The 24,222-nt window shown below is 40.9% G+C and overlaps 1 protein-coding gene across 13 annotated transcripts in view; it reads left to right on the top strand.

Annotated features, from left to right (window-relative positions):
* The window catches only part of TRIO (trio Rho guanine nucleotide exchange factor), a 535,982-nt gene that overhangs the window by 129,757 nt on the left and 382,003 nt on the right, over positions 1-24,222 (top strand). For all 13 annotated transcript variants that reach the window (XR_012692805.1, XR_012692806.1, XR_012692804.1 and 10 more), the window contains exons 14-18: positions 742-937; positions 14,315-14,481; positions 20,559-20,678; positions 22,263-22,454; positions 23,626-23,775. Coding sequence is in view for 4 of the 13 variants with exons in the window: in XM_075212723.1 (XP_075068824.1) it covers positions 742-937; positions 14,315-14,481; positions 20,559-20,678; positions 22,263-22,454; positions 23,626-23,775 (825 nt within the window). In the remaining 9 variants the exon portion in view is untranslated. The remainder of the gene's footprint in view (positions 1-741; positions 938-14,314; positions 14,482-20,558; positions 20,679-22,262; positions 22,455-23,625; positions 23,776-24,222) is intronic.

Here is a 24,222-nt window from a genome sequence, read left to right as displayed (position 1 = left end):
TGTTCAAAATGTTGACTTGGCCTCCAAATTCTCCAGATCACAATCCGATCGAGCATCTGTGGGATGTGCTGGAAAAACAAGTCGGAGCCATGGAGGCGCCTCCTCGCAACTTAAAGGATCTGCTGCTATCCTCTTGGTGCCAGATATCACAGGACACCTACAGAGGTCTTGTGGAGTCCATATATAATTTCCACCCTTTTCTTTCGTCTTCCTTTTCGTCATCTATTGTCTTCTGCTGTTTTGCTTCTGTTTTCAGCACAGTCGATGCACAGACTGAGCTATCCTCAGAGAAACATTATAGACTTGAACTGAAAAACAAAATCCCCCTAAAATTCTCTCACTCCACCATCTTTACTTAGACTGTGCAAATATAATAGAATCTTTATGAAATGTTGAATTTTGATTGGTGAAAGAGGGAAAAAAAAAATCAACTTTTAAATTTTAATGGTAATTCAGTTATAAAACATTTTTTTTGAGAACAAGTCAATGTGTGAAAATACTTTGTTAAATTTGGTTGTATGCAGTGATAGTAGGATGTTTTAAAAAGGGGGAGCATGTACAAAAAGGAGAAAAATCAACATAACTGTATTATTTTCAAAGCTGTTTATCTATATCTATATATGTCTATGTAGAAGTTTTAACTTTTTTTGGTAAGCCTTTTTACCGCCTGTTTGTCTCAGACCATTGACTCCCCCCCCCCCCCCCCCTTACACACCTTTTCATTATTTGTCTGTACTTTAGATTATTTCAGATTTGGAGTCATGGAATGATGAACTTGCTATACAAATGAATGACTTTGATACAGAGGATCTTACGCTTGCAGAGCAAAGACTGCAGCACCATGCTGACAAAGCACTTACTATGAATAACTTGACATTTGATGTCATTCATCAAGGACAGGAACTGCTACAGTATGTCAATGAGGTCCAAACTTCAGGTATGAAACCAATATATTTGTTTTAATGGACCAAGCAGATAGGGGATGGTGTACTTCTGTTATTTGTGACCAAATGTTCAATATTTGTGTAATGTAAAGATGCACATTTTCCGTTAATGATTGATCAGATTCATATAGTGACCAAAAACTTTGAAGCTCCATTTTACAGTTGAAGATTGTCACTTCCTCATAGTAATCTGTTAAACAGTGAGTGAGTTAGTAGTAGAATGATATTTTATGGCTACAAACCAAAGTCTAAATGTTGATGCTCCACTTCTAAATCCTGCCCCCTTTTATTTTTTTTTACTTTTTATTTGTAACAGCATATGAGAATAAATTACAACAGTGCTTTGACAAACATATTATCCGAGTACCAGGATTACAAAATGTAAAGGTTCAAATAAGAAAAATAAAAAATATGTAAAAACATCAAAGAAAAAACATAAATACATATGTTTTTTCACAGCCCAGTACGTTCCAGTAGGGAGTTAAAGGACTACAAAATGAATGTTGAGATAGAAAGTATTCCCATTTCCAAATGTGCTTCCTGCACTGTTGTACGGAATTAGCGAGTATAACAAACTGCCAGAATTTTATTTTTATTGGGGGAACAAGGGGAAGGAAGGACGGGAAAGGACAGACCAAGTTGGGTACATAACCTCGTCTGGAAACTCACCACGGCAGTGAGATAATAAAAAGAGGGGAAAGGTGAACAGGTGGAGCGCAAAAGGAATAAAAGAAATAGGGTTATAGAGATTGAAAAAAGAAAGGAAAAGAAGAGCATCCAAGGCTTACGAGAGACCTGGCATAGAACTGTCGTTAAAGCTATACCAAGGATCCCACACTTTGTGGAACGTGGGAACTGTGCCATGGAGAAGGCTAGTCACATATTCCATGGATGCCGTGTGCCAAGTTCTATTCATAACACCCTCTCTAGAAGGTTGTGAGGCCTTCTTCCATTCGCTAGCTATTTGCAACTTGGCTGCATTATATATGTGTCGAATAAGCTTATCCGATGTTTTGGTGATGCCCTTAATGGGCTGGTATAGAAGTATCGATAGAGGATTCTTAGGTACATTAATTGAGGTAACCTGTTGAACCAACAATATTACCTCGTCCAGAATTTGGCCACCAGGGGGCATTGAAGGAAAGAGCCTACAGCCCCACAATCACGCCAACAAAGATCTGAGGTATGGGGGAAAATAGAATGAAGTCTCTCAGGGACCATATACCATCTAGTATAAACCTTATATGCATTTTCACGTATGGCTGTGTTAATAGAAGACCTCTAAATTCTTTCACGGATGAGCGACCATCTCTCCTCGTCTAGGGTCACCCCGAGATCCTGTTCCCAAGCCTGCTCAAACGGTTCCTTAGGGGGCGACAAAGAAAACACGAGGGAACTATACAGGATTGATATATAGTCTCAGCAACCCGGACTATGAATACAGTGCCTCTCGAAGGATGTTGGCAGCCGCAACTTAGATGATTGGGTCTGGGCTTCTATAAAGCTTTTGATTTGCACATAATGAAAATATAGGTTGCTTGGAAGTGAATATCTCTCACTCAGGTCTGGGAAGGAGCGCGGCACATGTTCCCCCATCAAATGAAAGAATCGATCTAATCCAGCTTTCCACCATGGATAAGCAAAAGCCTTAATACAACCCTGTGGGAAACCAGGGTGTCTCCACAACTGGTTAAGAGGCGAGGGATAGGGGGCCAATGTATATTTTTTATTCAATTTGTCCCAAACCTCCAACGTAAAACAAATGGAGGGCGTAACAGAGGCTGAGGCTGGTCTGACACTCCTAGGGATCCAAGGTAAGAAACGAACACCTATATCTGGAGACAACAAATATTCGATATCAACCCATTTCTTGAGTCCTAACGGAGAGAGCCAGGAAATGAGGTGAGTCAGCTGTGTGGCTTGGTAATACTTGTCGAATAAGGGAAGGCCTAGGCCACCGTTGTATTTAGATTTAGCTAGACAAAGTTTGCTACGTCTGGGTCTCTTGCCTTGCCACACGAACTTTGCACATATGGACTGAATAGAGTTTAAGAAAGAGAGTCAGGGACTTTAATTGGAATGGTCTGGAATAAATATAAAAGTCTGGGTAGAACATTCATTTTGATGGTATTGATTCTCCCGAACCACGAGAAGTAAAGAGAACTCCAGGTCACCAAGTCTTGTTTTATTGTGGATAGCAGTGGGGGGTAGTTAGTTTGAAACAGAGTTTCGTAAGAGATTGTTATATAGACCCCCAGATATCGAATTGCCCGAGGAAGATGTAGCGCAAGCGCTTCTGACTTGGAGTTATTTACTTTATAACCAGAAAGAGAACCAAAATTTTGCAGTTCCGCAAATAAATTAGGGAGAGAAGTTTGAGGTGATGATAACGTAAGGAGAACATCATCTGCGAACAGCGAGATCTTATATTGGGTACTCTCGACCTGGATTCCCTTCACATCTGGATTCAGCCGAATCCGGGCAGCTAGTGGTTCAATGCAAAATGCGTAAATTAGAGGGGAGAGAGGGCAACCTTGTCTAGTCCCATTATTAATGCCAAACACGGATGAGCTCAAACCATTTGTCGACACAGAGGAAGATGGGTCATGATATAAGGCTTGAATTCCTTGAAGAAAATTACCGGAAAATCCAAAGGATTGTAGGGTTTGAAACATAAATGGCCAGGAGACCATATCGAGGGCCTTCTCTGCGTCTAACGCCAAGACTACAGAAGGGAGTTTGGTTTGATTTATATAAGAAATCAAATCTATAGTTCTCCTGGTATTGTCTAGGGCTTGTCTGTTTGGGACAAATCCAACTTAATCTGAATCTATAAGGTGTGACAAAATTTTGGCAAATAGTTTAATATCCGAGTTTAGCAACGAGATGGGCCGATAGTACAAACCGTGGGATCTTTATTGGGTTTGGGTATCACTATAATATTGGAACGTGTGGTGTCTCTATGAAATTGCTCCCCCCGTAGAATTGAGTTAAAAAAAGAGAGTAAGTGCGGAGACAGAATATGCTTAAAAGTTTTATAGTAAGAGGTGGTGAATCCATCAGGGCCAGGAGCCTTGGAAGTCTTTTGGGATTTAAGAGCTGCCTTAAGTTCCTCTTCACTGATGTCCTCGTTCAATTTAGAAGCTATGTTCTTGTCTAGTTTTGGGAGGTTACACCTCCTTAAGAATTGTTGAATGACAGATGGTGAGGGGGAAAAAGGGGCGCCCTCTTTATTCAAATTGTATAAAGACTTATAGTAACTGTAGAAAGAGTCGTTGATAACTTTCGGGTCATAACTCAACATACCCTTCCTGTCTCTCAATGCCATTATTGCCTGAGCTGCTTGTTTTGCTTTCAGTTTATTTGCTAGCATAGTGTCAGATTTGTTGCTTTTTTCATAAAATTTTTGATTGAGCCAACAAAGGGCTCTCTCGGTCTTTTCCGCTAACAAAGATTGGATTTCACCTCTAATAGAAAGAATTTGTTTATAAACTAGTTTTGAGTGATTTTGTTTGTGAATACCATCGAGCTGTTGAAAATGGGCAGTAAGATAGTTTAGTTTCAAGGTTTGTTGTTTTTTACGAAAGGAGGCAAACTTCATAATGGCCCCTCTAATAACTGCTTTATGCGCCTCCCAAGTCGTGGGAAGAGAGATGTCAGGCGTCAAAATATTCTTGGACGTGAGACTCCTGCTCTTTAAACACGGGCAGTTTGAGCAAAGATTAGTTAATCTCCAGGACAAACTACTTTTAGATTTATCCATCAAATCAAACAAAGCCGTGACTATTGAATGGTCCGACCATGGGTTAGGGAGTATGTCAGTGCGAGTGAGAAGTTGTATAACTTTGCTGCAACCCATAATCATGTCAATTCTGGAGTAAGAATTGTGTGGATGTGAGTAGAAGGTGTAGTCTCGAGGGGAGGGTTTATGGGCTCTCAAAGAGTCAAACAGACCAGCCCCAGCCATATGCTTGAGCAACGCTTTTGTTTGGGTAGTAGGTGGGGGGACACGTCGCGCTCCTGACCTGTCCAAATTCCTCTGACAGGATAGTATTAAAGTCTCAGCCTAACAGGAGAAGACATCTCTGTATTCTACTTAGCTCAATAAAAAATTTGTTAAAAAAACTAGACTGACCAGTATTAGGGGCATATACATTCGCCACAGTAATAGTTTGATGTCCCACCTGACCCACCAGTATGATGAAGCGGCCCTCGCGGTCTAGACTAGACACTGTGAGCTGAAAGGGCACGGAGTTCCTGATCATGATGGCAACTCCACACTTCTTGACTGGCAAAGAGGCATATTCCACAGTAAGAAATCTACGGGAGGACAAGGAGGGATGGTCACAATGTTTAAAATGAGTGTCCTGTAACAATACAAAGTCAGCTTTCAAATCTTTTACAGTTCTATGGAATAATGATCTTTTTTGTGGGGTGTTAAGCCCCTTAACGTTAATGGAAGCAAGGGTCAAAGACATGATGCACTACAAAAGTACTAAAAGACGTGCTAAAATAAATAAGCAAAGGGGAGCAAGTAGAGCTTGGATAGCAAAGAGAAAAGAGAAAGAAAGGAAACGGGAAAGTGTGGAAGGGGAGTGTTGGTGAGGGGATAAGGGTAGCTAGTGATCGACCACCCCCCCCAACGAAAAGTGGGGGAAGAGGTGGACACTGAGGTTGAGCCCACAGAAAAATGGGAATTCAAACCGTCACAAGTAGGACGGGATGAATGGGCTCAGGATTTTTGTTTCAAGTAACTAAAATTAAAGTAATGTGAATAGGGAGAATGTGAGGACTAAACCGTCCACACCCTCCAATGACCCAATGTATATGGGGTGCAAGGCCGGGCAGACAAACCTAGCCCACCCCACCCAGAAACACGTATTACAAACAGAAGTATAAATCCTTCAAGAAAATTACAATAAAACAATAACATGCATATAGGAACATTTTAGGCAATAGTAAGAACTTAAATACTAAAACAAAACAAAATTCCCCCAGGGGACCTTAATACTCCATCCGAACTCCAGCACCAGGAGGCGGCCCCGCCCCCTGAGCAATCCAACCGAAACCACAAATATCGACTGTAAACAGAACCGTAACATCAATCAGATCTCATCACTCATAAAGTACGAAACAGCAGAAGAGCCCAGGAGACATGGCCGACCCCCAACAGCAGAAGGTCATCCTAAAGAACAACTTGAAATGCAAAGTGTGAGTATAACATAAACACATTTAAATGTGCAAAAGCCAGAGTAACACATAAAAAATATGAGTAGCATATTAAACATGGCTTATTTATAGAACTGACTGATCAATGTGTTTTATAATTCAAGCTATACTAAACCACTACACTTGATACATTTCATTTGAGAGTAACAGAGGAAAAAGAGAACTACTACCCCTGACTGGAAATCGGATCCGAGGTCGGATGGCCCAAATCATGTTTCCGTAGCAAGTCCTTGCCTTTGATAGGGTCCCTTATGGTGATTTGGCGGCCACCTGCGTCTACAATTAAGCGAAAGGGAAAACCCCACTTATATTTATAACCATGCTCTCGCAAAGTTCTTGTAACGTCCTTTAATTCTCTGCGCTTCAAGATTGTGGATGGAGCCAGATCCTGGAAGATTTGAATCCTGGAGTCTTCGAATAGAATATAAGGAGAGTTCATGCTTGCTGTAGTTATGCTTTCCTTGGTTTTAAAGGACAGGAACCTCATGACCACATCCCTGGGAGGTTCTGTGTCTTTAGGCCTAGGGCGCAGGGCCCTATGTGCACGTTCAATGCATATGGTTTGTTCTGAGAGCTCAGGAACTAATTTTTGAAATAAACGGACCAAATAGGGTTCCAACTGCTGATGGTCCACCAATTCGGGGATATTGCGAATCTGAAGATTATTCCGGCGTTCTCTGTTTTCAAGATCTTCTGATTTCTCTTTATAGAACAACAGCTCCCTGTTCAGGTAGTCAATATCTTGCGTTGTTTCCTGCAGCACTTTAGAGTTGGAATCCACTTTATTTTCAATAGAAGCAGTGCGCTTGGTCAACTGTGCAATTTCACCACGGAGATCCGCCGACAGTTTTTGAAATTCGGTTGTGAAGGTGTTCTGGAGTGAAACCATCATAGCCTGGATAGTGGCTAAAGCGTCCGCTGAATCAGACGGGTTTCCCGTTGAGGCTTGAGGAGACGGAGAGGGAGAGGTGGTATGCACGGGAGAATCCTGTCTTGTCATGTGTTGGAGGATTCCCGTCTGCGTCCCCCTTTTACCTCTGGAGCTGTTTTTATGCATGATTAATAACGAGGCACCAGGCAGGATTTATATGTAAGAACAAGCGTGTCTCCGGGTGGGCCGGGCCAGATAGTATTATTTAAACGGACATGCCGAGGGAACAAGTGGCCACTCTGAAATGGAAATTAAAAGATGTTTAGGGCTTGAGTGGTTAAAAGGTCACCCGGCTGTGTTAAACTTGCTTCGGCTGAACTGACGTTGTCTGGCCACTAGATGGCAGAGTAGACACAGTAACAAAGAAACTGTGTTGTACAGCACGGACAAGGCAACACTTTCAATTGTAAATTTTTGAGTTAGACAATTTTATTTGTTGGCAACATAGGTCCTCCTGCTGCAATATTACTGTGCTTAATGCCCCGAGGTGATTACTTTGAATGAGATCACTAGTCACAGTTTCCATGAATTGGGCACTGCACACACATACAGATCCAGAGCGCTGATCCCCACCAAGGAGTAATGCAAGCCCCTTTTTATATATATTTATATATATATATATATCTCTATATATATCTCTATATATATCTCTATATATATCTCTATATATATCTCTATATATATCTCTATATATATCTCTATATATATCTCTATATATATATCTATATCTATATCTATATATATCTATATCTATATCTATATCTATATCTATATCTATATCTATATCTATATCTATATCTATATCTATATCTATATATATATATATATATCTATCTATCTTGTGGAGGCACCGCTGGACTTGGAGGGGATAGGGCACAAATTCACCACAGACCGGGTGTATGCCGAGCCGCGCAGTCCCACCGGGGACCGGATGTGCTGCTGACTGGACACCGCTGGAGCTGGAGACTGCGGATGAGGCGCTGTGTGAAGCCCGCAGGAGGCACCAACATCGGACCAGGTAAGGGTCTCCCTCTTTGTGTGCCAGGGCTGGGGACGGGTAAAGGTGGTGAGGCGGCAAGTAGGCGGGGACCCGCAATGAGGTGAGCGCTATACAGGGCCTCTTGGTGCGGCCGTTGGGGCTGTTGGAGCCCTCAGCAATGGCAGACCCAGTCTCACCCCGGTCCAGGGAGGTACCAGATCCCACTCTTGCAGGTCAGAGGGGCAGAAGGGGACTTTTGATGTCCAAATTGAGCCAGTGTTATCGGAGCTCTCCTCTAATGCTGCCACTCACGATGGCTGCCAGGCCATGCCCCCCCAATCCTGCCCCCTTTTGATTGTGCGAATTATGACTGTCCCTATCTAACTCTGGGCTTTTAGTGTTATACTGGTGAGGTTCCTACATATTTTTTCTTTCCGTTTGTTTTCTCTTCTGTTGATTTGGTCATTTCTGGTTCATAAGATGTTTAGGTGGATCCGTGAGTTTTTCTTTATTACGATTTTGTAGTTCAAAATCGTATGAGGTATACTGGCTAACTTGGCTCTCTGCAGTATATGCAGTGTATTCAGGCTCGGACTGGCCTGCAGGGCAGCAGGACTATCCTCCGGTAGGCCCTGCCAAATTATAGCCATGCCCCCTCCATTGTTAGGGAGGAGCTAAGAAAACAGCTGACTCCCGACTTGCATACAATTCATCTTTTGGACATACGCGAGAACAGGAAGGGACAGATGCGTTCCACAGTGGAACGCAGGCACCTTCCTCTCCAACAGTCCCTGATTCAGTCCCTGATTCAGTCCCTCAAATGCACCAATTGTGCGACCATGTACTGTGCTCTCAAATTAGGAAGTGCAAGACCAATTTTACTGGAGGCACTAGATCTGCACAGTGTACTGAGGCGTAAACCCTTCCCTTTCAAAATCTTTCTAGAGAAATGTTTCCAAATGAGAGCCCTCTGCTCCTTTTGGTAGACACATTAATCTTATGTTGTTCTTGTTGCGTTTACCCTCTAAATCTGAAGGTTTTTGTTTGAAAAATTCATATTGAGATGCAGGATTTGATATTTTATTTCTTGTAGTGGGTTTGAGGTCCAGTCTAACTGAGTTTAATCCAATTGGACGTGGCCAATCTTTTCAATAACCCTTTTTCTGAAGCAAGTATGGCCACCAAAACCAGCTGAAGGGATAATTAATTTCCAGTCAGTAAGCCAAGAGACTCTGCAGAGGCGGCGGGCTGCAGGGTTAAATTGGGGGTTCCCCCTGTGGTTTGTCGAAGTCAGCAAATTGGATAAAGTCATTTCAATTAATATCGAGCAAACTTGGTTGTCTTAGTCTGCTAATATGCGTAGAGCACGCTACGGTGTGGAAGGGCGTATCCAGCCGTAACACGTGGCAATAACAGTTATTACACTTTTGTATACATTCGCACAAACACATATTTGTAACTAGTACACATTAATTGTAGTTGCAACACATAGTTATTTATGTCGAAATATAGTAGTGTTTATGTGTAATATTATAAGTTATATGCATATTAGTAAAACCTATGGTTCAGGTTAAAGGAAATGTCATGTCTGATATCATATTAATCCCCTTTACATCAGCAGCTGTCCGGTGCATTCGGCGAAGAGATCGCACATTGCATACTCTAGTTATTGATGTTAGGGAATAAACCTTTAATATGATGCTGACTATAAAATGCTAATGGACTAGTTGAAACTGGAGTCTTGGCGGGAAGAAAGGAGCACATCCCCTGGAGAGATGACCCCCACCTTTGGATTCTTTAGTTTGAACTAGCCTATGATCTGCAACCCCCTGGACCTTCCTGAAGCCTGGACCAATAGAAGCAAGCCACATCATCTGCATTGTTTTACTGTATTTCTGTTTGCATATAAGCAGGAGCTTCTCAGTGTTCAGTCATCTTGACCACAGCCTTCAGACCTGAATGACTGTTCACTTGATCCAGAGCGCCTGCGATAAGTAACGGCTGTACTTATTATTATTTCGCTTGAATTATTCTGCTACTTTTTGAGAATAAATATTTGTGCGTTGGAAGCACAAATTGAGATTCGACAATCGTTATTGGATAGCGACAAAACGCGCATAACAGGTTGTAGTCATGGTACTGCGCTCAGAGTTTCGGTCATACTGTGTCGAAAAGAGATGTCAGGGACCAATGGGAAGAGCACACTGCAAACAGTTATTATGTAAGAAGCGTTAAAGATGGAGGCACAGTAATTGACACAGAAAATCAACAGTAATGCAGAAATTGTTATTGTAGAGTACAGAAAATGCAGCAATGTAAGATGTAGAAGACTTGGGATTGCTGGTCACGTGCAGTAGTCAGCCTAAATTTGATCTAAATTTGATCTTGCTCCTGTGGTTCTTTAAAACAATTAATTAACTAGCGGAGATAGGCAGTTAATTATTGCAGGGCTTATTACTCGAGCGCACACTTAGGTGCTCCTTGAGGCTTTGGGCAGCACAGAAAAGACCAGGGAGATTGTATTGAGGTCTGGATGCATCTCCTATAGCGCTGAGCACATATTTCGATGGTTGATAGTGGTGGGAAAAGGAATACTTACCACCCGCACTCCCGGCTGCAAGAAAGGTGATTTAACTCTCATCCTCCATTGGTTTCCTTCCACTCAAATGACAAGGCAGGTAATGGCACCTCCATCTGCCTAGGGACTAGAGGGGCAGCCACAGCCATCAGTGCAGCCTGTTACAACTCAATGTTGCTTGTCAGTCACCCACTGAGGTAACGATCAAAGCAAACAGGAGGGAGATGCACTCAGAGGGGTAAGTAGAGTTTGGGTGATGAGAATCAGCAAAGGTTTATGAACTGGGTCTAAAGGATATATGTAGCGGAAAATGTGCTGAAAAGTTTAACTGCGACCTACTCTATGGTCAGTGTGTCTACCTTGTTTGAATTTCTCTCCTGTGGGCAGCATCTATCCTAGTTCTTTCTTAGGCTGCTGTTTATGGCAACCTCTTGTACACACAGTCTCTTTGTGAATCTGGGACCGTGGTCCTATTGCTTTCAGCAAAAACTCTTCCTTTTACTTTACATAGGGGATATTTCATTTTTAATTATGCTTTCCTAGCAGCTACGAAGTGAGATCTCGCTTGTTAACCACAGTATAAAATCATTGCTGTTTTTGATTAATGGTTTGAGTGGCTTCAGTTTTGTTGGGAAGCCATCTTAAAGTGGTTTTACTGGGGGGCAGCTACTTTAAAGGTAAAATAGGTGAGGATAAAAGCTGAATAGAGAACACTTTTAACTTAATGATTTGTTTGGTGCCTGCACTGCAATATATGGCTAGACTTGCAAAGTCTGCTCATTTTATTAGAATAGTTATTACAACTGCATAAAGGGCTTCCAGTGACATTTTATTATTATTACCATTTATATAGCGCCACTAATTCTGCAGTGCTGTAGAGATAACTCATTCACATCAGTCCCTGCCCCATTGGGGCTTACAGTCTAAATTCCCTAACACACACACACACACACACACACACACACACACACACACACACACACACACACACGACAGACAGAAACACACAGACAGACAGAGACACAGAAACAGACGCACACACACAGACTAGGGTCAATTTGTTAGCAGCCAGTTAACCTACTAGTATGTTTTTGAAGTGTGGGAGGAAACCCACACAAACACGGGGAGAACATACAAACTCCACACAGAAAAGGCCATGGTGCCACTGTGCTGCCCAGGAGGGGTAGCATTGTTCTTGTCACTTGACAAAAATTTACTGGAAATTAATGTTATTGAAGTTAATAATAATGTAGGAACAAAAAAGGGCCAAATTTTGTGATTTACAGAACCAAAGCACGGGCTTCAGTGAACATCCCTAATCATAAGCCATCTGCTGGTGATTGTGTTATGCCTGCCTCTGGCTGCCTCTTCTACAAGAGGCAGCCAGAGGTGAAAACAATTGCCAAAAGCTGGTTATTGTTTGGGTGGAGTCACATGCATTATAAACCTGTGGGAATGTTTCTGATGATCATGATGATTGCTTACCATGCCTCATTCACAGTTACTTAAAACTTTTGTTTACGTAAGGAATTGTTTAATCTGTTGGCTGACTACCTTACTATATCATCAGCATATATGGTTCTGTGACTGACAGCTATTTAGATTGGAAGAGCAGGTGTTTCTAATATAGCCACCACTAAGTGTATAGCATCATACAGTAAAGTAAGTTGGTGAGCTTCCAGAACTGTTCCCCCATTTCTCTGAAATTTTTATTGGTTTATTTCTGTAGATGCTCCTTGTAATTCTATTTAATAAATCACTGTAGTTTTACTAGCAACTGTTTTGTGTAGAACTGTTTTTATTTAAGGTTATATTATTCCTTATAATACATAAGTTTAAATTGACACAAAATAAGTTGCTTGTATGAGATGGTCTTTATATCTAGGTATTTTTTGTCCCTTTGACTTCATTGACAATCCTGTTTCATTACAGCATACTTTCAGAATGAGTCGTTATGGCATCGCTGCTCAACAAATAGAATTTAGATTTTACAAGAGTAATATCAGTATTAGTAGTTTTTACTAGAGATGCTCAGGCTCGGTTTCTCGGAAACCGCACACACCCGAACTTAGGGGATCCGTGTGCCGAGCCGAGTTGGCTCGGTACTTTCCCGCTTTTTAGGAATCAAAAACGAGGCAAAACGTCATCGTGACTTTGTCGCATCTCGGGTCTTGCGAGTTTTGGAATCTATAAATACCGCCCTCCACAGTGATTTAGCGCCATTTGAGAGAGGGACACAGAAGGGGTAGCATAGAGTGTAGAGCAGTTGGGCAGGCAAATAGATAGAATTGAAAGAGGAGGGAGTAGCAGTGTTAAAGAAAGTAATCAGTGACATTCAGGAGAGCTCCATAGCTCCAGTGTTAAATCTCATTGCAGAAAAATACAAATAATAGTGCTTACAAGGTTGATGTAATTCTGCAGTCCAATTCTACAGTGTTATATAGGTAACACACACAGAAAGGAGAACTCCACTGGTAATTATCATTGCAGAAATACAACTACTAGTCCTTGCAGGCTTTTCTTCGAAATTTGCACAAAAAAGTGTATGATGTTCAATACACCTAAAGAGAAGAGCTCCATTGCTAATTGAAATACAAATACTAGGCCTTGCAGGCTTTTCTTCTGACTTTTATTTTCTGTCACTGCTGTATGCCAATGTGTCCTTGATGTGCTAGGAACTGCCGTGTCTTTGAGTCATTGCTCTGTTGCTTAGCATCCAGCCAGGTTGCTGCAGTATTTGTCCTAAAGTGTATGAAAAATCATAATGTGACCTGTGAGGTGGTCAAAATTGACTGCAAATGACTTGAAATTAGTGTTATTGAGGTTAATAATAATGTAGGATCCAAAAATGAGCAAAATTATGTGATTTTAGCAATTTTTCTAAAAAAAAAAAAAAAAAACCAAAACCAAAACACAAGAGGGTGGTTTTGCCAAAACCAAAACACGAAGCTAATCCAGATTCAAAACCACTTCACGGGGGTCAGTGAGCATCTCTAGTTTTTACAGAATAATGGACTACAGGAGATCTAAACAAACAGGCAGTGCAAATTTATGTAATGGCTGAAGTCTTGCATAGATTTCTATATAAAGCTTCCCTATGGGATTGCTTAGTAAGAAGAGTTTTCAAGATACTTTTACAACTTGCCCAACATTAAGAAGTAAAGAATAACGGTTTTAAGGGAGCAATGTGTTTTTAAAGACACAAGTGGACATAAACTGAAGTATTGGAGAGGAGTCATTTATAAAACATAGTTTTGCTCCTTTTGGGCCTCATTTAGTTGGGTGCAAATACAGCTCGAAGGTGCAATTGTGCACATTAACAAAATATGGTGCGCTGGGTTGGGTGCGTAGTATTGTAAAATTTAAAATGTTTAGTAGATTTTAAATTTGGAGGGGGTATGTCTTAGCTCAAGTTCTAAGTCCCAGTATTTTCTCTTCATGCAGAAAATGAAAGCATCACAATATGGTTTGTCCAGATATAAATGTGCGCCCTTTACCTGTATTTGCGTTACTTGATTGTCCAAGATTTTCTAAAGCATTCCAACTTGAATTCGCTTACTGTTTTAACTGCATTGAATAATGGCTATTAATGCATATTTCAGAAAATGGATTACCAAATTATTCTCTGAGTACTTTCTGCTTTTTGTTTTCAGGAGTTGATCTTCTCTGTGACAGAGATGTGGATATGGCAACACGAGTACAAGATTTGCTTGAATTTCTCCATGAGAAACAGCAGGATTTGGATCTCTCTGCTGAGCAGCACCGAAAACACCTTGAACAGTGTGTGCAGCTCCGTCATCTTCAAGCTGAAGTAAAACAGGTAAAGCGTGCAAGGGTTGTAATAATAACAACCATGTTCAGAGTGACATGACACAGCACTCCGCTCAATAGAAAGTTAGCATAGTTATTGAATTTTCTGTTTTTTTTTTTTTTTTTACGTGTTTAAGGGATTTATATGACCACTTAACTGGAAATTCAGTGCTGTAGGCACAGATACAATTTGTGTCTACCTTTTTTTTTAGAAGGGAGCATGGTAATTAGTCAGTGGTGCAGGAACCTGTGCAGGGTCTCGGGTGCTGTTGTGTGTTCAGGCGGGGGGGTGCGGGGGTTGGTTGGGAGGTTACTTTTCTGGTTAGATGTGGGCTGCCATCCTTTGGTGCTGGGCCATGGGGGGGTTTGTTTTCCCTATCCTGATTCTTCTCCTTGGTGTGATTTCTTCACTAGGGCGAGCCCGCCAAAGAGAGAGCATCACAGCCAGCAGCAGCTCCTTCTCCTCCCCTTTTAACCTCTATTTAAGCAAAAAAGTTGTGTTAGGGGTTTGGATGCAGTAACTTGGGGATTACCTATCTGATCTTAGCCTTTGTCTGTTTTTGTCATCCACCTAGGGATTGTGCACTGCTGCTGTCCTCTCTATCGTCCTTCTTCATTCTGTCATGTCTGATAAGGGAGTACGTTCTGGTCTAAGCTTGGAAGAAGGACTTGAACTAGGTTATTAACCTGTGCAAAGTGTCACTTCAGGATTCCTAGTGCATAGTCACGAGCTGGTGTCCTATGCACGGCATGTGAGTCAAGGAACCAGTGCTCACTTGTGTGGGATCCACCGAGATGGCAGAGCCATCCTTGGTAAAAATCCTTGGCACATTTTATTGGTGAGCTTACGCAGCTCACCACACTTATCAGATAGTCAAGCAGTCATCTCCCACTCCTCTGTCCCTCCTGCATTAGCCTTGTGGAGTTTGCCACCCCCTCACAGGCACTTCACAAGGGTTTGTGGGTCTCTTTCCTGCAGGACCAGGAAAGCTGGCCTGGGCATAGTGCCTGGCGACATCAGTGCAGGCATGGTCTGGTCAAAGTTTTCATGGAAAACCATGGAATTGCCAGACACCTGTTCATCTTCTGTCCTGGGAAGGTTCAGAACTTTTCTTCCCAGGAGGAAATTGAGGTGAGGTGCCTGAAGACCCTGAGGTTTTTTTCTTGCTTTGACGAGAATTGTAATAAGAAGCAGGGAGTAGAGGATTTATTGCGAACGGTTTGGTTGAATCACAAGGTTGGGCGCTACTGCTCAGGGTAATGACGTTGTTTTTAGACGCTCTATCCATCTGATGGAGCTTTTGTCTGATTTACCTGTTCCCTCCAGTAGCAATTCTGTTCATAACGAAGGTAAAAATTATTCAGGTAGCACAGGATTGGCCAAGAAGGTCATGATGAGCAAACATTCTCAACATGGCAGAAGGCTGTCATAGTTTCTGGTTCTTACAAGACAAGTCAGGGGCCACATCATCTCCAGGGTTTTGTCCGGCTGGCTTTAATGGCGTGACTGTTAAAGCTATGGTCCTTAGTGCTAAGGGTCTTTCTGACAGAGTGGTTCAGACCATGCTTAAGGCTAGAACGCAAATTTCAGACTGTAATATCACAGGGTGTGGAAAACTTAAAACTTCCGAAATGAAAGACAGGTTTTTCCTACCTCTTTATTTCAGTTGGCCACTCTACTTCTGGGTCTGCATGATGGTTTGAGACTTTTAGTTCTCTGAAAGTTCAGGTTACGTCCCCCTCGCAGAGTTTCTTACAGGGAGTGATGCATGTTCCACATCCATACATCAATCAAAATTTAGTTATATTACATTATCATATTCTGTAGTACTTTACAATTGGGAACAACCATAGTAATAAGCTAACACTGCATATTACAGACAGGCAGGTAAGGGAGCCCTCCTCGCAAGCTTACCATCTATAGTACCATGGGAGTTTGATACATGAGGTTAATTGCTACATATTGCACATTGGTCCAACAAGATTGCAAAGGTAAAAAATACTTATAGGTATATGGCTATAGGCTATATGATCCAGTCACACAGTAATGTTGGTAGCTCCTTGCGATCTCAGCCAGGTGTTGGATTCTGAATTACATTTTAGTCAAATGTTTGCGGTCACATATACATTCAAGTGTATTAAAAGAACTGAGTATATTTGCAGAGCCATTAATCTTTTGAAACAGTCACTGTTAACAGTTATAATACAAGGTGATTGAAAAATGCCACATTTAGTTATACAAAAAAGGCAGTAGAGAAGGATATGAGAAATAGGATCTGCAGACCTGTGATTCTTTCATTAATATTAGGAAAATTAATGGACTTGCATTAAAAAGATAAATTGTTGACTATTAAGAATGAAGCAAAGGAAAATATTCAAGTTAGTTTAGATTTTTTTGCTGGAAGATGTCAACAAAAATCTGGTGGATTTTTGTAAGTGAAGTGATAGATCAGGGTTCATCATTGTATATGTTTTAGATTTTAGCAAGGCTGTTGATACAGTATGCCACAGTTAATTGATTCAAAAACTGGAAATATTTAGATTTTATTAATAGTAGATACAGGTTTGTTTAGTGGCAGGAGACAGAGCCTTAACTTCAATACATAAACTGTGTAGAACCTCAGGTATATGTTCTGAGTGTGTCTGTACTGTTTTGTCTTTTCTTTGTTTCATTAGTGACGTTTCTTCTGGTCTATGAAGGAATGTATTTTCACAGATGACACAAAAAGATTTGTAACAAGGTTGGCAACCCAGAAGATGTAAATCAAATGTATAGTGAGTCAGGTGTTGCCATTGTATTGCAAAGGGATTAGTTTTCGGAAAGGGGCTTTATTACCATATTGATCCATATGAAGGTGGATGTATCCCTTGAAAGTTGTAATATTTACATTGTAGAAAAACTGAAACATAGTGTTCCTTTACATCGATGGGTGCCATCGGTGTCAACCTTTAGCAAAAAAAATACAAAACATGCTAAATTCTCTTATCCGTTTGTGTTGCTATTCCATGTTTTTACTTTGTGTAGACTGTTTAATGTGTACAACTATTCCCTCTACCAATGAGGGCATGTTATTGCAAGAGCAATTACTTAAACTCCCAACAAACTAGTATTAGTAACAATGTTCAGCATGCTGCAATATTGCTATTCAGTTTTTTAAAAATGTCTGCTTTATTAATTTAAAATGTTTAAGACCTCATTGTAGCTTAAAACACATACAATGACATTGTTAAGGGTACATTATGTATTCTTATGTCAGTTGTAATAAAGCTTCACATGAAGAATACATTTATAAGATACAGAAGACCTGTAATGGTGTATGTACACTTAGATTCTTTTGGGATGTACACACATACTACTCACCAGGGCACAGAAAGAATAAGGAGTCGGCAGAGAATGCAATCCTTGCACTAGTTCACAAAGGGGTAACCATAGATTCACTATATGGACAAAAATATTCGGACGCTTGACCACTACGCCAACAGGGACTGTAATGGCATTGTATTCAAATATATATACTTTAATATGGAGGTCCCCATTTTGCATCTATAACTGCTTCCACTCTTCTTGGAAAGCTTTCCGCAAGATGTTTGAGTGTTTCTGTGGGAATTTGTGCCCATTCATTCCGTAGAGTATTTGTGAGGTCAGGCACTGATGTTGCACGAGAAGGCCTGGCTCGCAATCTCCATTCCACTTCATCCCAAAGGTGTTCGATGGGGTTGCGGTCAGGGCTCTGTGCAGGACAGTCAAGTTCTTCCACACTGAACTCATCAAACCATGTCTTTGTAGTCCTTGCTTTGTGCACTGGGATACAGTCATGTTGGCATAGAAAAGGGCCTTTTCCAAACTGTTGCCACAAAGCTGGAAGCATAGCATTGTCCAAAATGACTTGGTATGCTGAAGCATAAAGATTTCCCTTCACTGGAGATAAGGGGCCTAGCCTAAACCCTGAAAAACAGCCCCGCACCATTATCCCTCCTCCACCAATCTTCACAGTTGGCATATTGCAGTTCAGGCAGGTAACGTTCTCCCGACATCTGCCAAACCCAGACTTGCCCATCTGACTGCCAACCAGATAAGGATGATTCGTCACTCCACAGAACACGTTCCACAGTCCAGTGTTGGTGTGCTTTACACCACTCCATCGGACGCTTGGCGTTGGTCTTGGTGATGTGAGGCTTGCATGCAGCTGCTCGGCCATGGAAACCTGTTCCATTAAGCTCCCGCAGCACCGTTTTTGTGCTTGCATTAATGCCAGTGGAAGTTTGGAACTCTGTGATTTTACGTTGCCTTCCGCTTTATGGCTGAGTTGCTGTTGCTCCTAAACTCTTCCATTTTCTAATAATATTACTTACAGTTGACTGTGGAATATCCAGCAGGGATGAAATTTCGTCTTATTGCAAAGGTGACGTCCTATCACAGTACCACGCTAAAAGTAACTGAGCTCTTCAGAACGACCCATTTTGAATCACAAATGTTTTCAAATGGAGACTGAATAGCTGCTTGATTTTATGCACCTCTGGCAACGAGTCTGATTGAAACATCTCTGGCAAGTGTGGCCAAATTCTTTTGTCCATATAGTGTATCGCTGCACAGGATTGTGATATTGGTTGCACACAGGATATGGCTTACTGATTCAGCACAGTGACAACTATATTCTTGCAGAAGCACTCTAAAGGCATCTTCCAGCTTACTTTCAGGCCATCTCAATAGTTCTGGGATGAGCGTCTTTTAAGGAATATGTGCTATTATAGTGTATATCTAAAGGCAGCACAGTGGCTTAGTGTTTAGCACTTCTGCCTCACAGCACTTGAGTCATGTGTTGAATTCCCGACCATGGCCTTATATGTGTTGATTTTGTATGTTCTCCCTGTATTTGCGTGGGTTTCCTTTGTGGGCTCTGGTTTCCTTCCACACTCCAAAAACATACTAGTAGGTTAATTGGCTGCTATTAAATTGACCTTAGTCTCATGAGATCGGTCTGTGTGTGTGTGTCTATGTTAGGGAATTTTAGACTGTAAACTCCTGTGGTGCAGGGACTGATGTGAGTGACTTCTCTGTACAGTGCTGTGGAATTAGTGGCGATTTGTAAATAGCTGATGATATCTAGACACAAGGAACAGCTGAGTATCTTCAGATGGGCGGCTTCTCAAGGAACTCTGCATGCATTACGCTATGCTGGTGTGATTCCTTTTACTAGCCATCCTTAGGCAGGAAGAGCTTTGACTTCTCCTTATGCCAAGAGCAGACCCTTAATTGTAATGCCACATTATGTTAAAAATGTCACTTTTAGATGTCTGAATGGACACTGGACACAGCTTGTAGTATTTTTGGTCTTAATTCACTGCTGTGAGTGCTTGTCGGGTGGTGCTGATAGTGATCTCTTGACCTCTATGATAGGCTCTAGGTAAATGCAGCATGCATAGAATCTTTTCGTGATCATAAGCAGGGCCGGATTAAGGGAATGGAGGCCCCTGGGCTAAGGTGGCCTCCATTCCCCCGTGAGGGCCCCCCCCCTCCCGATGAGGCGAGCGGCCCCCCTCCCCCTGGTGATCCTAACCGCCCCCAAGGCACTTATCTCCTTCTCCTGGCATTGCAGTCCTCCCCCCGGCGCGCTGTATGTTCTTTACTGAGGAGATCTCGTAAGAGTGAGACTCACAAGATCTCCTCAGTAAGGAGACTACAGCGCGCCGGGGAGGGACCGCATTGAAAGTGCTCAGCAGCATTGATCGCGCCGGCCGATCAATACTACTGCTGAGCACTTTCAAGAGCCCCCTGGATGCCCGAGGCCCCTGGGCTGTAGCCCAGTTAGCCCTAGGGTTAATCCGGCCCTGAACATAAGTTGTAGTATTGTCATGCGTTAAAATTTTTATTCAGATACAGTGCTGAAATATTGTGCGTTGTATTCATTGCATAAGCTGTTTTAGATTATATTTGGCCATATTGGATTTAAATGGTCGTCTTGTATGTGTTACATGTATGTTATCTTTGTTCTTTTGTTTTCTGGGTTAATTCAAATGTTTAGCACTTGTGTTATGATTACTATTCATTTTCACCTATTGTAAATCTTAACATCTATCTATTTTAAGGTACTGGGTTGGATCAGAAATGGGGAATCTATGCTAAATGCTGGTCTCATTACAGCCAGTTCGCTGCAGGAGGCAGAGCAACTTCAAAGGGAACATGAACAATTTCAGCATGCAATAGAGGTAAGTTTCATTCCAATTCTCAAGTCCAAACATACTTTGTACTTTAGTAAACAAGTAACTTTATATGTTTGAGGTATGTTTCTGGAGTGTCTTGTTTAAAAGCTTCCCAAATAATTTAAGCATGCACTGTGCCTTATTGTTTTAAGTGTGCTGAAACCTTTTGATGGAGGAAACTATATGCATTAATGCCATTGTAAATGTCCAACAGAAAAGTAAACATATAGTGTTGTTGGACTGATAATGGCCATCACTTCCTGGAATGTATGCAGTTCACTGTTCCTCTGTAATTCTATAATTTTGAAATTATTTATAAATGTTGTATTGGAAAGGTGAAAGGATCTTAATATTAGCCACATTGAAGTTCCACCAAATGTTTCATAGTTCCATTTGCCATGCAACCCATAAAAGAAGACACCACCACATAGAAATTATGATTGAACAGTTTTGTAAAATTATGGTGCAAGTATGAGTGGAGAAAAAAACAACTGGGTTTTCTTGTTGGTGTTACCACACAAGCCATTGTTTCCTGGCAGACTACATTGAGAATTTAGCAAAATAACAGGTAAATCATCTATTTACCTCTAGGCTTAGTTGTAAACATTGCTTCAAAGGGTGCCCCTGGAAATATGTAAAAGTGTAAGACTTGATCAATCTAATATACGCTGCGGAATCAGTGGCGCTATATGAATAAATGGTGATGATATGATGATATACTAAAATCTTTAATTACCATGAATTTGCTGCATGTACAAAGACTAGGGGGTGAATTTATTAAGCTGTGAGTTTCTGGTGGGTTTGAAATGTGGAGATGTTGCCTATAGCAACCAATAAGATTCTGGATGTCATTTTGTAGAATGTACTAAATAAATGAAAACTAGAATCTAATTGGTTGCTATAGGCAACATCTCCAAATGTCACACCTGCCGGAAACTTGTAGCTTGATAAATTTATCCCTAGGTCTTTCTAGTGAGATGTATTTTTTAAAGTCGCCTCCAATGTTAGCTCTAATTTCTATTGTTCGTTTCCTTGTCTTTCCTTCTCTTTTGCCTCTTGTCTCGCTTCATATCTGCCTGCTGGTCACATCTTTGGTTCTTATTGTCAGCCCAATCAGGTGTCCCTTTTTCACCCCTGTCATCTTGATCTATTGTCCATTTTAATGCCCTCATGTCTCTACTGCACATTGCTCTCTTACCTCAACTGTCTTTACTCCCTTATCTTTTCTCATATCTTTTTTGTTTCTTTTCATTATCTACCTTTGTCTGCATCTTCCCGCTTGCCTCTATTCTTCACTTGACACTTTTCCCTGTCACATGCAACCCTTTTCTCATGCATATAGTCGCTTGAGTAGGATCAGAACAATCAGCATTCCATTGATCTAACTGACCACATGTTGTTCTATCTACTTGAAAACTTAGGACATTTTGGCCAAGCAAGAATTGAAAATTTAATGCAATAAGTTAGTTAAGTGCATCTTAAAAGTGTATGTATTATAGTCTAAAGTTTAAAGACCTATATATTTGACTAATACATTTTTGGTCTTTGTTCTCTTATGATTGAAATATTGATATGTATGTTCTCTTATAGAAAACACACCAGAGTGCCTTGCAAGTGCAGCAAAAGGCAGAGGCTATGCTCCAAGCCAATCATTATGATATGGATATGATAAGGGATTGTGCTGAAAAGGTTGCCTCACATTGGCAACAGTTGATGCTGAAAATGGAAGACCGTCTGAAACTTGTGAATGCCTCTGTAGCCTTTTATAAAACTTCAGAGCAGGTACTTCATGGCATAGAAACCAATAGAAATAAGCCATTGTACTTCAACTTTAAGGCCTTTGTTCAGTAGGCCTTATTACAGTGAAATATTTATAGCCTGAATATATTTTGTATTTGTTGCTAAACACCAAGTATGCAAGTAACATGCAAATATCAAAGCAAGTAGTTATATACTGCTGTGCACACAATCAATAAATATTGACTAAATGCTCATTCTATATAATTCCAATAGAAGGTGGAAAACTTTTGAAGCTGTACAAATACGGATGGAAATTTCTGTCTTATTCCAGAGCTAGGTAGCCTGTTGAACTAGTATACCAATTACAATGGGTAGTTTGCTTAGCTAAAACAGCCTATGACTATTGTAATTTTGTAAAATAAGACACCAGCAACTGTTTGGTCAGAAAACTAAAGACCAATATGATGTCTGTATAATCGTTATAGCAGTATTCTCCCCAAAAATATTTTTCCAGCCGGGTGGCATTAAGAAGTAGCTGGGTGGGGGCAGTCAGTGTCGGACTGGGGAGCCGGGCTATTCCCTGGTAGGCCCTGATTCCTGATAACTCCACCCCTTTCATTGGTGGGGGGAGCAGGTACTTATACTTACCTCATTGCGGCTCTGGCGCCCCCACTTTCTTCTCCCTGTTCCGTTCACACCCCCTCTGGTGGGCTCCTGCCATTGTATTCCCCGGCAGGCCCTTCATGTCCCAGTCTGGCACTGGGGGCAGTTGAAATACTTTGCAATAATAACGAAAAATGTTGGTGGTTATTGCTCACAACTGCCAGGACTGGTCAGACTGGTGATGAGTGGTATCACACACACTGCTGGCTGTAGTGCTCACATTGTTCATGTTAGAAAAAAAAATGTTGTTTCTCCTATTATATCATATAAATAGCCGGGTGGAGCACCTTGGAAATAAGTGCTGCAGAGAGCACTGGTTATAGAATAGTTTGATTCACAACTGTTTTTATTTTATTTATTTTTTGTTTTTTTATTTTTCAAATACTGATAATAAAACTATAACCAAATCAAAAAGTATTTTTTTTTGGTTGTATTCTTTTTTTTTTTTTTTTTTTTTTTTTTAAATCGCCTTTAAGGAAATAATCCAGAATCCATAATATAATGTTTTTTATGCTATAGAAAGTAAATTAAATTGAATTTATTTTTTTAGGTTTGTAGTGTTCTAGAAAGCCTGGAGCAGGAGTATAAGAGAGAAGAAGATTGGTGCGGAGGGGCTGACAAGCTCGGTCCAAACTCGGAAACTGATCATGTTACTCCCATGATTAGCAAACATCTTGAGCAAAAAGAGGCTTTTCTAAAGGTATGATTTCTGCTGGTACATATAAGTTTTGGATTTGCAAACCGCATTATTTGTTTAGTGCACTTAATTGCAATTTAAGCTAATGATCTGTAATTGTTTGGCTTGCATACAAGATATTGTAGTAAATCTAACCAGAATAATGAATAAATTTGGTTATAACATTGAAAATGTGAATGACATGTCCATCATCAGATATGCTACAACAACAAATAAAGTTGGGAACAACTGCTGTAAGTATTTGACCCTTGTTGTGGTTTTTTTTTTACTTATTTATAAAAGAAACAATTATAAACAATCATAATAAACATTTAGTGGACAGGTAATATAATTGTTTCTTCATTTCTTCAAATAGATTGATGGGCTTAGAAGGGAGGGGGGGGGTGTTTGCATTTGCAAGACAGGAATAATAAATGAACAATATAGGGAAAAACTAGTTAGTGCAGGTAT

Source organism: Mixophyes fleayi, chromosome 5 (assembly GCF_038048845.1).
Source record: "Mixophyes fleayi isolate aMixFle1 chromosome 5, aMixFle1.hap1, whole genome shotgun sequence".
Classification (NCBI taxonomy): Eukaryota; Metazoa; Chordata; class Amphibia; order Anura; family Limnodynastidae; genus Mixophyes; species Mixophyes fleayi.
The sequence above is the reverse complement of the archived record's forward strand: the minus strand, read 5'-3'. Positions and strand labels throughout refer to the sequence as shown.